We start from the raw sequence: 14365 nt of genomic DNA, 5'->3' as shown, positions 1-14365 counted from the left end.
TGTTAATAAATTTCTTTGGTAAATTAGAATTTAGACTATCGACAAAAATCATGAATAATGTATTTGATGATAAATTTTGTTGATAATTTGTAATTCTTATTATTGATGAATTTTTTTATCAACAAAATGAATAACAAATTTTTATCAAGTTTAATAAGATTTTTTAATATATTAAGTAAAATGAGTAAGAAGAAAAATAGAAGAAAAAAAAGTGAGAAGAGAATGAATAAGAGGAGGAGTATGAGTGAATGAATGAGTGTGTTTCTATGTTTGATTGAGAATGTATTTTGATTGGATTTAGAAACTTTCTTATGATTAAACGGATTTTTTCTATTAATTGATAATGTACTTTAAGTGGTGTTAAGAATTTCAACAATAATTAATTAAGCATTTACTTTAATTAATTATTTTTTAATTTGATTAGGAAATTTAGAAATATGCATCTTTTAATTTGATCAGGAGATTTAGGAATATGCATGATTAAATACAATATAGGATTAGATTGAGAATGTATTTTGTTGAATTCATTGTGAATAATATAGAAACATCTTGTTTTTTATTCAGAATCTACTTTGATTAATTGTAATATCGTCCTCATGAATGTATTTTAATTCATTTGAAACCCAAACTATAATCAATTAAGCAATAATATGTGAATAATCGATTATGCATCTATCTTGAAAAAATAATGAAAGTTTCTCATTTGTTCTTCAATTAAACTCAAACATTTTTCAAACATAAAATATTGAAAAACAATTTCATATTCGTTAGGAAATGACTCAAGATTACTTTAACCATGTCTAGTTTGTTAACTATTAACTTATAATACTGAAATTTAATAATATTGAAATTGTTTTGAAAAATAGTATTAATTTGATAACTTTAACACAATGTATCAATGATACATGCAAAATTTTAGAAGAATGAGGAAGGTGAAGAAAAAAAGAAAGAAAAGGATGAAATAGAATGAGAATAAAAGAAAAAAAAAAGAAAAAGAAAATCATGATATCTACTTGTAAATTCATGAATATGAACGATACTAACAATTAATTGATAATTATCGACAATAATAATTTTTTAATAATTATGAAGAAATTTTAGACTTTGTGATCAATAATAAAATTTATCGACAATATTTTAGTCACAAAAACTTTTGTTATATTATTACTAATAAATTATGCTAGGTAATGCAGTTTTTTTAGTATTAAATTATTGATTATACATCTTCTAACCTATGATATTTAGTATAGTATTTTCCACCAAAATCAAAGTAGTGAGCATTAGATACTAACTTATCGATTAACTTGGTAATAATTGCTTATTAAACACGTTTTTAATCAGATATTTTTACTTTAGAAAAGTATTAAACTTTAGTAATATGAAATAAAAAATAGATTAAAATGTGAATCGATACAAATAAATTCTTTCATTTTATACCAATGATTTATTAATATTTATTAGTATGAATAATGCTCAATATATATATTAAGATAATCGATTTATATTGAATTAAAAAATATTATATTAGATATTAATCATAACATTTGAAGCTTCTGTCTTTGTTAAACAGCACCTTGAGCAATTAAATGTAAAATAATTATCTAAAATTTACTTATAATAATTTGAGTTATATATAGTGAAAGAAAAGAGATCAAGAAAGATGCAAATGTTCAAGAAATTATCATGAAGGACGTCTCCCTCGACGAATATAACAAGATTTTCTTGAGAAAATTCTTGAGGAATGATCATAGTTGGTTTATACAATTAAAAGAAAAATAAAGTAAAATAATGAGAATCGAGTAATAGACTCATGAATCATGATTGATTTAATTTTTTGTTTTAGCATTTAATTTAAAGAATAAAACAGTGTCATTTTTTTTATAAAATATTCAAAGTTCTAAATATTAATTTTTATTGTTATTAAAAAAATTTAATTTTATGCTTAAGATTGCAAAATTAAAAAGTCACCGGACTTCATTTTACTTTATGACAAATTCAAACAAGAAAAACTGAAAAAAAAAAACTTTGGATATTCAATAGTGCAAGTTCTTTTAACAAATATTTAATTAAAAATATTAAATTTATGAAATATTAAAAATAAAATCATTTTATTTTTATTTTCTATACATATAGAATCATAAAATGCAAAATAACAACTACATCACTACAATTAATAACAAAATAAAGTAATATAAATTAAATCAAAAAATATAAACTTTAAATTATCAGTCTAATAAGTTCTAATTAAAATTTAGTTAAAAAGTACTATCATTTATAAGTAAATTAAAACTTAATTAAAATTTTATTAAATATTATGTAATTATATCTTTCAAAACTTTTAATACACATTTCAATATAGGTTCATTTTGGATGAATGAAAAGAATATTTAATCCTACAAATTTTGTTCGATAGTAAGCACATTTGTTTTAGTAGTTTCTAGTATTTTTAAAAAAGAAAACTACTTCAAATAACCTTTTTTAAATGTTGTTCTATATTTTTTTTTACATTTTACATTTATTATTTTTTCTTCTTTAAACTATTTATTTATCTTTTTTTTTTCACTCCGTTATACTTAATACATGATTTTATTATATATTTTTTCTCATCATCGATTCATTTAAAAGATATAACTTTACTATTATTATATTTTTTTCGACATGGGGGAAGACGTTTCTTACTTTTTATTATTTCATTTATTATCATTACTTATCTGATAATCTTTTTCTTTGGAATAATTCCCCTCACCCACCGTTAAATTCAACATACTGAGAAGAAGCATTGGTCGATCACTTGATGCTTTCATAAAAGTTTAGATCCCTACAATAAAATGAAAGGGTTGGTGAGACTTGATGAGTGATAGAAAGAGACATATATTAATGTGGAAAGCTTGAAAATAATTTAATTCAACATGATAAATCTGGCTTTTTCAAGAGATTTAGTAATAATCAAATATGAAATGAATTTCCAATAATATATTAACCCTCTATTCAATATTTAAAATTTGACCCATGAATTTATGAGTTTATATATATATATATATATATATATATATATATATATATATATATATATATATATATATATATATATATTATTTAATACTATTTTCTTATTTACTCGATACAAAATTTATACTCAAACTTACTACTATTTTCTTTTCAATCCTCACAACATAAATAAATAACATATTTTTACTGTTTGATTATCATTAACACTCAAAAGTCGAAACAAAACTTCATTCAAATATCTAAATCTTTCTCTTATATGCATTTCTCATACAAGTAAAACCCCAGATAAACCCACGTCTAAGAAACATGATACCAACTTCTACCACCTATAAATATTTAAACGTAAAAAAAAAACTATCTATAAAAGAAAACTATTACACAAATATTCTAATTCCTTAGAGAAAAAAAAAAGATTGTGCATAATTTTGGAAAAGATCAAAGTTTCTAAAAATAGTAAAGTTCCAAAAGAAAAAGCCAATTTGATTGCTACAACGAAAAATAAGCGACAACTATTCTAAAGTTGTTCGCTTGCTCCTACAAGCATTTCGTCAGCATGTATTCTCTTAAAACTTTTTTTACCAGTTCATTTTATTAACTGAAGAACAAAATTACATAAAAATAATTTCTTATAAGAGTTAAATTTTTTATTTCTTTGAGATATCTTCAATCAATATAATAATAATAATATTAATAATTATTATTATTATTCAGATAATTGATTTTATCTGAAAAAGCAATATTGTTTGTCGGATTTGTAGTGTTAGCGTCTGGAGATTGAAACTACACGTGGAGAAATATATGGAGAGAGGTAAGAAAACTATCTGTTGCGTTGGGAGGGGTCTTCTCGATGACAGGCCTGACAGGAAAGTCAAAATGGAATAACAAACGAATTTGTTCCTTCATCAAGCCACGCGACTACCATCTCTACAAATCAACTCTTTTTCATCTTTCCGCATTTTTACTCTGCTTTCTCTCTCACTGCCAAAAAATTGACCCAATTCCGCAAAGGGATAAGCTCGGTTCCAGAGTGATATAAATTGCTCCGGATTGGGTTTTCTGTGAGAAAAAAACAAATGATATTGATGGGTGTGTTCCCTTTTGAGCAAAGTTAGTGACTTGCAGAGGCGGTGGCAGGGAATCGAAGGATGAGCGCAGAGGACGATGACTCAGAGGGAAAAAGATTGAAACTTCGGCAAGATGAGGTGTTCAATTGTGGTGTGAAGAATTTCCAGCGCGATCTGGTGGCTGGGGCGTTGATGGGCGGTGTGGTGCACACGATTGTTGCCCCAATTGAGAGGTCGAAGCTGTTGCTACAGACTCAGGAGAGCAATTTGGCCATTGTGGCGAGTGGGCGTCGCAGATTCAAGGGCATGTTTGATTGCATAGCCCGTACGGTCAGGGAAGAAGGCATTCTCTCTTTGTGGCGAGGTAATGGCAGCAGTGTTATTCGTTACTATCCTTCTGTGGCCCTCAATTTCTCTCTCAAGGTTAGGCTTCCTCTTCATTTCCATTTTCTAACTGTTTTCTTTTTGTTTTTCCTCTCTCGTTATGCATCAGAAAGAATCAGATTCCTCCATTAGTTGCGTCCGCTAGTTACTTATTTGTGTCACTTCTGTTTGAGGGTTGAACTGATAACGTTAAGTCTGGAGGTATTGCTAGCAGCTGTATTTTTAGTTTATCCTGTGCTATTATGATGCGTCTGCTTTTGTGTCAATTTGTCCCTGTGAGCATTTGCAATTAAATACCACCTGAGATTCTGAAAACGCACCAAATTAGTCTCAGAATTACTAGAACCCATCAATTTTTAACTACAAAAATATTATTTTTATTGGTCAACTGACAAAAGATTGGCTCAAGGGCTAAAATAACATTTTATTGTTTCGGAGATTATACTGATTGATTCTTGTACATTCATGGAATAATTTGGTGTATTAATCAAAGAAAAATTACAGTTATCCTATTACTTTACCTTCTTTCTTTATTATATTATGGGTAGGTACCAGCAATAAAATCAACAAAAGGAAATGAATATAATTGTTGTATTATAGAATTTGGCCTGATCAACTTGATTCAGGACCAAGTGAGACAATGTGTTGCTATAGTATGAAATATCAGAAAATACAATAGGAACATGGTGGGAAGTTAGGATCCAATTCTAAGGACTTGAGGGTTACATAATTGTATTGGCAGCATGAGATTCTAGTGTGGGGTTTATCTGGTTTTAGCTCTTCAACCACACGGCAAGAGTTTGTGGTCAAGTTCTCCTAAGATTCTTATCATAGTCTTTCCTCCCACCCTTTCATGTGGAATAAAGTCTGTACGGTCTTGTATGCTAGCTCCAACAATATTGATTCACAAATAACCTGATATGTTGAATGCAAAATGTCATGTGCTCATGTCATATTCAGTTAATAAGATAAGATACTATCATGACTCGAGAAGAAGGACAAAGAGAGTTGAATCCGTCCATTGTTATTTGGATCCTTTTGGGTTTGGTTATCTCGAGAAAAATTGGGTGGAGGCTATATGCAAAACTGTTGGCTAGGCATACTGTTTGTATTAATTAGTCACCTAGTTTTTCAATTGTCAACAGTTATTGTATAATGATGACTGAATCAAATTGGTTTCCTAAAAATTTTGAATTCATGGAAACAAGTTTGTTAGTGAGATCCTTTAAATTGTTGTGCTATATATGTAGTTGTTCTGTCCATGTATTTTAGGGTTTTTCATTCCAACTTTTCCCTATTTTAACATTACATTTTATGCAAAGCAATGTCAAAATCGTATAGAGCAATGCTAAGCTGTGTTGCTTTTAAAATTGTAATTTACCGCCATTGTCCTTGGGAATAAATAAGAATAATAATTTACTTCCAATGTTGTGCTTCAGTGACCACTTTTGTTGATTTAAGATAACCCATTCTTTGTCCCTCACCATATTATAGTTTTTGTTTTCCTGTATAGTTAACAGATTTATCTCTTTCATCAAGTTGACTGTTTCTCACTTCAACATTTTCTTTCTTTTTGTTACTTCATTCCTCCATATACCCGCCTTGCTTTTTATTACTCCAAACATTTTTTAGATGTATTTTCCAGGCTGCACAATGTGCCCCTTGTAGACTACGAAATTTTACAAATGTTTAGTAATGACTCGAGAAAAAGTGCTGGTGTGCACATTCTTCACTCACAAATATGAGTAGGGGACTTTTTTTTCTTCAGTTATGTTGTCGTAATTCCTTTCTCTTTTTCTTTCTACAGCAATATCAAGGCAGATTGTTTATGCTGTAATTCATTCCTATCTCTATGCAGTAGTCTGACCTTACCCTTAAAGAGAGAATAAGAAGTAGAATGCAGTCTTATAATGTGCTGCACCTTATTTTCGTTGCACTATATTGTTTTTTCTTTAAGATGTACCTTTTCCCACCTCCCTGCCTTTTGAATATTATCAAGGATTGTCCACGGTACAGTTTTAATGAAAACATCTATTTCTTTGTACCTTAATAGATTTTACTGGACCTTTGTTTGGCTTTTTTCTTGAATTGCATGATGTTGTAATTGATGTTTTTTAGTTTGTATGATTTCAACTTTCTGCATTTTTAGCATTGAATTTGAGCTACAAATTGCTTACTGCCAGAAATTTGTTGAGGATTTTGTCTTTTCTTTTTTGTGTTTATTAGAAACTGTTGTTCAGTCTTTTTGGTGGGAGTAAAACGTCTTTCACAAATGCACGGTGTGTATATACTTGTATGTATAAATATTTAAAAATTTTAAAATAATAACATGTTATAAAAATACTAATTTAGCACAGAAAATCGTACATAGTTTTTCACTATATTCAACACTTATCAATAAAATAATTGGCCCATTCTTCAATAGGAATTTGATATAGACACTCAATAATCGGGACTTTTGATCCTTTTTTATCTGAACTTGTGATGCACAGGTTCATTGATTGTTTATTTGGTTTGAAGTTTGATTCTTTGATGGTTAGGATTTTCTGTTCTTCTCCAGAATTATTTCTTGATAATTGGCTTATACTTTATAGGCTTAATACCCTCTTTGGTCTCCAGATATGGTGAGTTGTGTCAATTAAGTTCCTTTTTTTAAAAAAGTGTCAATTGTATCCCCATTTGGTAAAATTTGCCTCAATCAAGTCCCTTCCGTTAAATACTTACAAACGGTGTTAAATTTTTTTTCTCTCTCTTCTACTTTTCTGTGCAAAGCTGATTATCAGTACTTTTTTCTGTGCACATCTGAATAAAGTGATATAATTACTTTTTCTTTATCATTTAGCATCTGAATATTCTCATTAGTAAAAAAGTTACTTTTTCTTCATCATTTACACTTTTAAAATTGTAATTTTAATTCTATTAATTATTAATATAACTAAACAGATTCAATTTTTAATAATTTTACATGCATAAACTTATTAAATAAAAAATTAACACGTTAATATATAATTAAAATAACTACAGAGAATTATAAATTTATTTAAAAAACATACAGAGGAGAGAACTCTCAAAAATAATTATATTATCATTAACTTTTTACTTAATAAACATATATAAAAATTATTATAAATTAAACTTATCATTAATTTTCAATAAATGTCTTTCCATTGACCTCTGCAAATCTTCGCTCTTCATTTTATCATTTTCTGTTTCTTCTCTCGTTCTCTCCCTCTTCAACTACTGCTACTTCTCACTACAATATTGCAACATATCTAATGGAGCAATCCTTCCACTTTCTCTTTCTCTTTTGCCACACTCTACTCTTTCACTAGTAACTTCTCATGTTCCTGTCTTTGTTGGAACCAAGCAACCTGCCACCACCACTCTGTTTCATATTTCTAAAATGGGTTGTTGTGGGACATATCTTATTCTTAATCCTCAAGCAAACATCGCGAGCCACCACTAACAGGTTGCCGAGCCAGGTTGCTCTGTGGGATCACCGGGTACTCCAAACACTGTCGTTTCGGCTGGGGCTGCTCCGGGGAGTGGAACTGTGGGAGGCGGAGAAAGGGGGTGGGATGGTATTGGGGAAGAATTTGAAAGGTTGAGAGGGTTCGATTTTAGGGACAAGGATTTTTGGAGGCTCTGCGGTTTGCGGGCTTAGGGTTGGGTCGTCGGTTAGGGAAGCCAAGGTGGGGAAGCCATCTGCGAAAAGGGAAGGGTTGAGAGAGAGGAGTGACTGTAGACTGGTGCTGGAAAACATGGGGTCCAAGGAGGAGCTGTCGCCGGAATAAATTATCATAACTTGCAGAGAGATTGAGAAGTGAGAATAAGGAAAATGACGAAGAAAAAGTAACTTTTTTACTAATGAGAATATTTAGATGCTAAATGATAAAGAAAAAGTAATTGTATCACTTTATTCAGATGTGCACAGAAAAAAATACTGACAATCAGCTTTGCACAGAAAAGTAGAAGAGAGAGAAAAAAATTTAACACCGTTTGTAAGTATTTAACGGAAGGGACTTGATTGAGGCAAATTTTACCAAATGGGGATACAATTGAGACTTTTTTAAAAGAAGGAACTTAATTGACACAACCCACCATATCTGGGGACCAAAGAGGGTATTAAGCCTACTTTATATTACTTTGTCTGCGCAAACTTAATGGAACGTTTTAAATCAATTTGAGATGAGATAATAGGCTATTTGAAGCTCAACAACTCATTTAGGAATTTGATTCCATTATTTTATTTAGTGAAATGATTATGTGAAAGAAAATCAGGTAAAACTTAAATACAGTTCATAGGGGCATAAAGAAAATTGAACTGAACTGTTTTTATAAAATGATTTGTGATTGGTTTGGTTTCATTCTTTAAGAAATTCAACATACGTGTGTTGAATAGATAAAGAAGAAATCAAATATTTGTTACCAGTGATGTGATTTGTGGCACTTGAGTAAATAATCCAAGGTCCAAGAGAAGAAGGTTGGATTAGGTCAACAAAAGATATACCTGTGTATGCAACAAAAGCAGTGGAACTAGAGTTTTGATGATCATTTGAGAAAGTCATTGAAAAGAGCAAATTGGCTTGTGCTATCAGAAGAGGCAGCGAGAGAAGCCATGGAGAGAGAAAAATCCCTAAAAAAACAAGGTTCTCCTATCAAGGCAACAAGCACAAATTCTGAAAGAAGAGAAGGATATGATCTATCTAAGAAAAAGTACGATCGTTTCTGAATTTGATTTCTCTCGTAACATAAACAAAGAAAATCAGAAAAGAACTCAAAAATAAGACAGAGATGGAGACGTCACAATCTAGCAGATTGATTCACGACAAAAATCTGAATCTTTGATAAGAACTAGTGTTCTATGACAAAAACCAAGAGAATCCTCTCAATGAATTCAAAATTCAAATAGTGATTATCAAAAGCTTTAGGCTATGATGCCATGTTAAAATGTGGACTTACGCCTAACTCAACCCCCCCAAAACCAGCTTGTAAGTGAGATTAACACCCACTCATATACCCTAAATTATCTTTATCTTTATTCGATGTAAGACTTCTAACACATCCTTCTCACATCCAAGTATATACATATCGTACTTAGTACTAGACATTAATGGGTGATCCAATAGTGGTCCAATAGTGGATGGAACAATATGCCCAACAAATAACAAATTTCGCAGGATAGGTTCTAAATCATGGTTCTGATACTATATTGAATATAGTAAAATTAGGTATAGGATTAATCTCCCTTGTGTAGAAAATACACATAGGATAATATATTTATACTAATGAGAATGTGAGCTAAGCCCAAATACAAATGAATATGTAAAAATAACATAATTAACATGATTACTATGTTTCTCTAATTAACATAAAACGTAATATATCATACAAAAACAGTTTGACTTAAACCAATTGACTTTATTAAAATGAGTATGGTTCAGTTTTTCTCCAAAATCCAATCCTTGCAAAAGCCTAACAATTGAAATTGTCATTTAATCTCAAAAACAATGCCTTCATCTTGGTAACTAAACCCAGCTGCAATTATTGAGAAGAAATGACAATTTTGATTGGAGAATGGTATCAACCATTCTTACTGTACTACGTCTGAGTTAGGCAGACCCCACTACTTATACGTTGGTCATGTCCAAAAGAAGAAAGGGGACTGTGCAATGAGGCTAAAGAATATATTTCTGTCTGAAGAAATTTTAGAATTTTTCTGAAAAATTCTATCCGGATGCACTTTCAAGTTGCTGCTCTTGTTGAAGACCCTGATGTAGCTTCCTAATTAATGCAGTTATAGAGATTTCAAATGGCAACAGTATTTCTATAGCAAATATAGTAAAGAAGGTTTAGGAATAAATTCTTGTTTCAGGTAATGCATTAGTAAGGATGTGACTTACATGATGTGAATGTGTAACAGATGTCTTGTGCTTGTTTAGAAGATGAGCAGTCTGATTATTGACGTGTGAATAAAAATGTGGACTTTACAATTGTGTTTTTGGTGTCCTAAACTAGGGTTGAGATGAATACGTGAAGTGCAATTAAGTGCTAGAAATACCAACCCAGCTATTACACTCTAGAATCAAGGTTAGTAATTAGTACTTAATTTTCCAAAGAAGTAATAATCTTGGAAGTGTATCTTTGTTAGCTTTGCTATTTTCTCCCTTTCCCCTGGGGATCCTTTATGCCCTTTAACAAAAATCAAATTTTGAATGGTTCATACAAATTGCTAAACAGAGAATGACGGCAGAACAACTTGACCATCTGCGTTTCATGAAATAACACCCAACAATAAAGAAAGTTTTATTTCCATGTTGGAATACTAGAACATGTATTTATTTTTTCTGTTCTGCCTGTCATTATTCACTCGTACAATACAACTGATGAAAAACTATATTTGAAGCTTAATATATAATGTTATAGTAAATGCCGAGTCTTGATATTGATAGATCACTCATTGTGTTCCACAGGATCTTTACAAAAGCATTTTAAGGGGTGGAAACTCTAGTGATAATAAACTTTTGACAGGTGCCACTGCAAATTTCGTGGCTGGTGCTGCAGCCGGTTGCACAACACTTGTACTGGTTTACCCCCTTGACATAGCACACACGCGCCTTGCTGCAGACATTGGAAGTACTGAAGTGCGCCAATTTCGAGGTATTTTCCATTTCTTGGCTACCATATTCCACAAGAATGGCATTCGCGGAATCTACAGGGGCCTTCCTGCATCTCTTCAAGGGATGGTGGTACACAGGGGCATATATTTTGGAGGTTTTGATACCATGAAAGAGATATTGTCTGAAAAATCAAAACCTGAGTTGGCGTTGTGGAAGCGTTGGGTAGTAGCTCAGGCAGTCACAACCTCTGCCGGATTGATATCTTATCCGTTAGACACGGTTCGTAGGAGGATGATGATGCAATCTGGCATGGAACAGCCAATGTATGACAGCACCCTTGACTGCTGGAGGAAGATGTACAGGACTGAAGGGCTGGCTTCATTTTACCGTGGTGCAGTTTCTAATATGTTTAGGAGCACAGGAGCAGCTGCTATCTTAGTGTTGTATGATGAGATTAAGAAATTTATGAACTGGGGAAGTTTCTACAGCACCAACGTTCGTTGATTTCATTTTGATACCAGAGACTCAACTTCAATACGTCAACATGTTATGAACCTTGAGGCTTAGGATAGTTTTGTGAAGCACAAATGAGCTCCATTACAGTTCATTAGTAATGCGTCTTTCATGGCATTCCAACTCAAAGGCCATGCCTTTGATATACTAATTTTCCTTTGTAGTTTCCAGGACAGTAAAAGATCAGAAATCATAACGATGAGAGGGGATTTAGATTCGTAACAGAAAACATCTTATTCATTGTTCTTTGTCTAATTTTCAAATGCTAGATGCCTGCAATACTGAATTAGCCCAACTACGTGCACAGTTTAAGAATAGTTAGCCTAGCCTAAAATTCTTAGAAGTGACAAGAAGCCACTAAAATAGTGAAACAAAGCTAGCAAAGGCAACACCTTTACAAAAAGGTTAACAAAAATATTGCTAATATAAAGTAAGCCAAGAGTTTGGTGAGATAAGTTCGAAAAAGCCTTAGAATAGGCCTAAAGTATCAGAACTGTAAAGTATTAAAACTGTGTAATCTGTTTTACTAAGTTCCACCCCTACAAATGTGTTTTACTAATTAACTTCTATAAAAGTTAATGTTCATTGTCTAATCCTTTGAAAGAGTTGCACAACTAAATCAGTGGTTGAAAGTTTGCATAATTCTATTGATTAATAACCGTTAAAAGTGTATGATTATGAAGAATCCTATTGTTTAGCATGGCTAATTTCATTGAATGACATTAGAATGACAAAGTAAGGATTGGTTTCCTCAAAGTGAGACAATTAGCTTTAGCATAGTAATAATTAATTACAAAATCAACTGCAATGATGATAATTAATATTAAACGCTATTATAATTTTAGATCATTGATTTTGTAATCAGTAATTATTATTGTTATATTTTATTCTGCATTTTTCTTGCTTGAAAAGATCAAATCTCGAGTGGGTAGATACTTAAACAATTTGCACTTCAATCCATTTTTTTCTTTTGGAGTGGAAATTTGTTTCAATTTTACATCTACATCACCCTTAGCTGTTTAAATACGGGAGATGAATAAACTTTTCTAAACTTCAAATACTTCCTTTGAATATAAATAAATCCTAAGGAGTTTTTGTTACTTAATGTATGGTACGGTCTTTTTCCGAGTTGACAGTCTGAGTGCGTTGTCAGTCCAATTAGTCTAGCCGACTGGCCGAGCCAACCTTCAGGCCAATCATTATGGCCAACCATCCCTGATCAGATTGTAAATGATAAACGACTCATTAAAGTCCCTAATGGAGAATTAAGGTATGATTGGACTGTCATCAGGCCCACAAAAGGTAAAAATCCATTACAACCAGTATAAATAAAGGCATCAGGTATGACTTCAGACCACGATGCAATATATACATGTATTACTTACCGCTCGGTTACATTACTAACGTGAGCGTCGGTCGGAGTGCCTTTGACAGATGTCCGCCCGGCTTGGAGGAGGAGAAGGACAACCACCTGGAGCGCATGGAATAAACCCGCTCGGTCTTCAACCTAGACCATGGAGTAGCGTCCGTCCGCCCTAAGGTTCGCCACTCCGATCTCCAACCTGAAGCCCTTTGAACAAGGGTACGTCCGTCCGGTACGTAACGTCCACAACGTTCGTCCCCTCTGTCTTTAGCGTCCAACCAGTCTTCGATACTACCAGGAATGTTTTAAGGGACCGCGACACCCCCAACCAACCGAATCACTTAACCCTGTTAGAAACCTCTTTTATGACGCTATGATGAAGTGTATGAGCAAAAGAATACGGCATTGAAACTCTTAATCCAGCAAATGGCAAGACTCCAACAAACAACTCCAAGAAGCATCAAAGTTAAAATGACGCAACCAGAGCCTAGAATTATCAAAGTGACAAGAAGTCACTAAAATAATGAAAAATAACATAAAGCTATTAAAGGCGTTTGATATATGTAGCGTGCAAAGATTGCATTCCTTAGTGACGCATTAGGCAAAAAGACGAACAAACCAGCCAAAATCTGCTTTGCAAGCACTGAATATCATCAGAGTTAAGAAAATCCTCAACCTTTTCAGAATTGAGTATATTCCCAGTAGACACAAAATTTCCATGCAATATCTTGTGCTCTTTTGGAAGCTTTTTTTAAACAACTGTTACAACTTTATTTTGGTAACTCATCAAATGAAAATTAACATTGGCTACTAAAGTAAAGAAGAACAGAAAACCATGTTTATTTTAATCTTATTCTGAACTTGGAGAACTGTTTCTCACTTCTGTGTCTTCCATATATATATATATATATATATATATATATTACTTTTTCAAAGTCCTAAAACTCATTTAAGGGAATAATATCTCTTCTTGCATCAGATCTCACATCCAAGCTAACACTACTTTCACTAACTTCTACTTTTCATGTGAGTTAAACTAAAGACACAAAATAAGAAACTGGAATGCACATTAGTATCAACAAGAAAGTGATCTTTCATATTATATCGAACTATTTACCTGTATAGACAAAATGAAATGAAAAAGTAAGAGGAGAGGTGAGAATTCCATCAAAAGAGTCTCTGTACATGAATAAAGTTAAAATAAATAACACCACCACTTTGCTAAAAAAAAAGATGTGTTTATATGAGCTGGTATTTCTTCACAGCCATAAAATAATTAAAGAGACTTTTTGATGTTGAACTATGTTTTAAGAAGAGAGTGCAATACCTAAAGCCCAAGCATAATGGAGCATTTGATTATGACTTGTGCTGCCTAAAGCAATTGCGTTTTGCCATTTTGACGTCTACCCAAT

The 14365-nt window shown here is 31.8% G+C and overlaps 1 protein-coding gene across 1 annotated transcript; it reads left to right on the top strand.

Moving 5' to 3' along the window:
* Positions 1–3818: 3818 nt before the first annotated feature.
* On the top strand, positions 3819–11845 carry LOC124821170 (ADP/ATP translocase At5g56450-like). The gene is made up of 2 exons (XM_088107237.1): positions 3819–4496; positions 10931–11845. The coding sequence occupies exons 1-2, from the start codon at positions 4155–4157 to the stop codon at positions 11579–11581; spliced, it is 993 nt and encodes a 330-aa protein (XP_087963363.1). The 5' UTR covers positions 3819–4154; the 3' UTR covers positions 11582–11845.
* The last annotated feature ends 2520 nt before the right edge of the window (positions 11846–14365 follow it).

The sequence above is a fragment of the Vigna umbellata genome, chromosome 2, assembly GCF_029865625.1.
Source record: "Vigna umbellata cultivar VRB3 chromosome 2, Vumbellata_1.0, whole genome shotgun sequence".
NCBI lineage: Eukaryota > Viridiplantae > Streptophyta > Magnoliopsida > Fabales > Fabaceae > Vigna > Vigna umbellata.
This window is presented reverse-complemented; position numbering and strand designations above follow the sequence as displayed.

Coding starts and splice junctions, on each gene's coding strand:
- LOC124821170 (XM_088107237.1), top strand. CDS start 4,155: ATGAGCGCAGAGGACGATGACTCAGAGGGAAAAAGATTGAAACTTCGG. Junction 4,497..10,930: donor CCCTCAATTTCTCTCTCAAG/GTTAGGCTTCCT, acceptor TGTGTTCCACAG/GATCTTTACAAAAGCATTTT.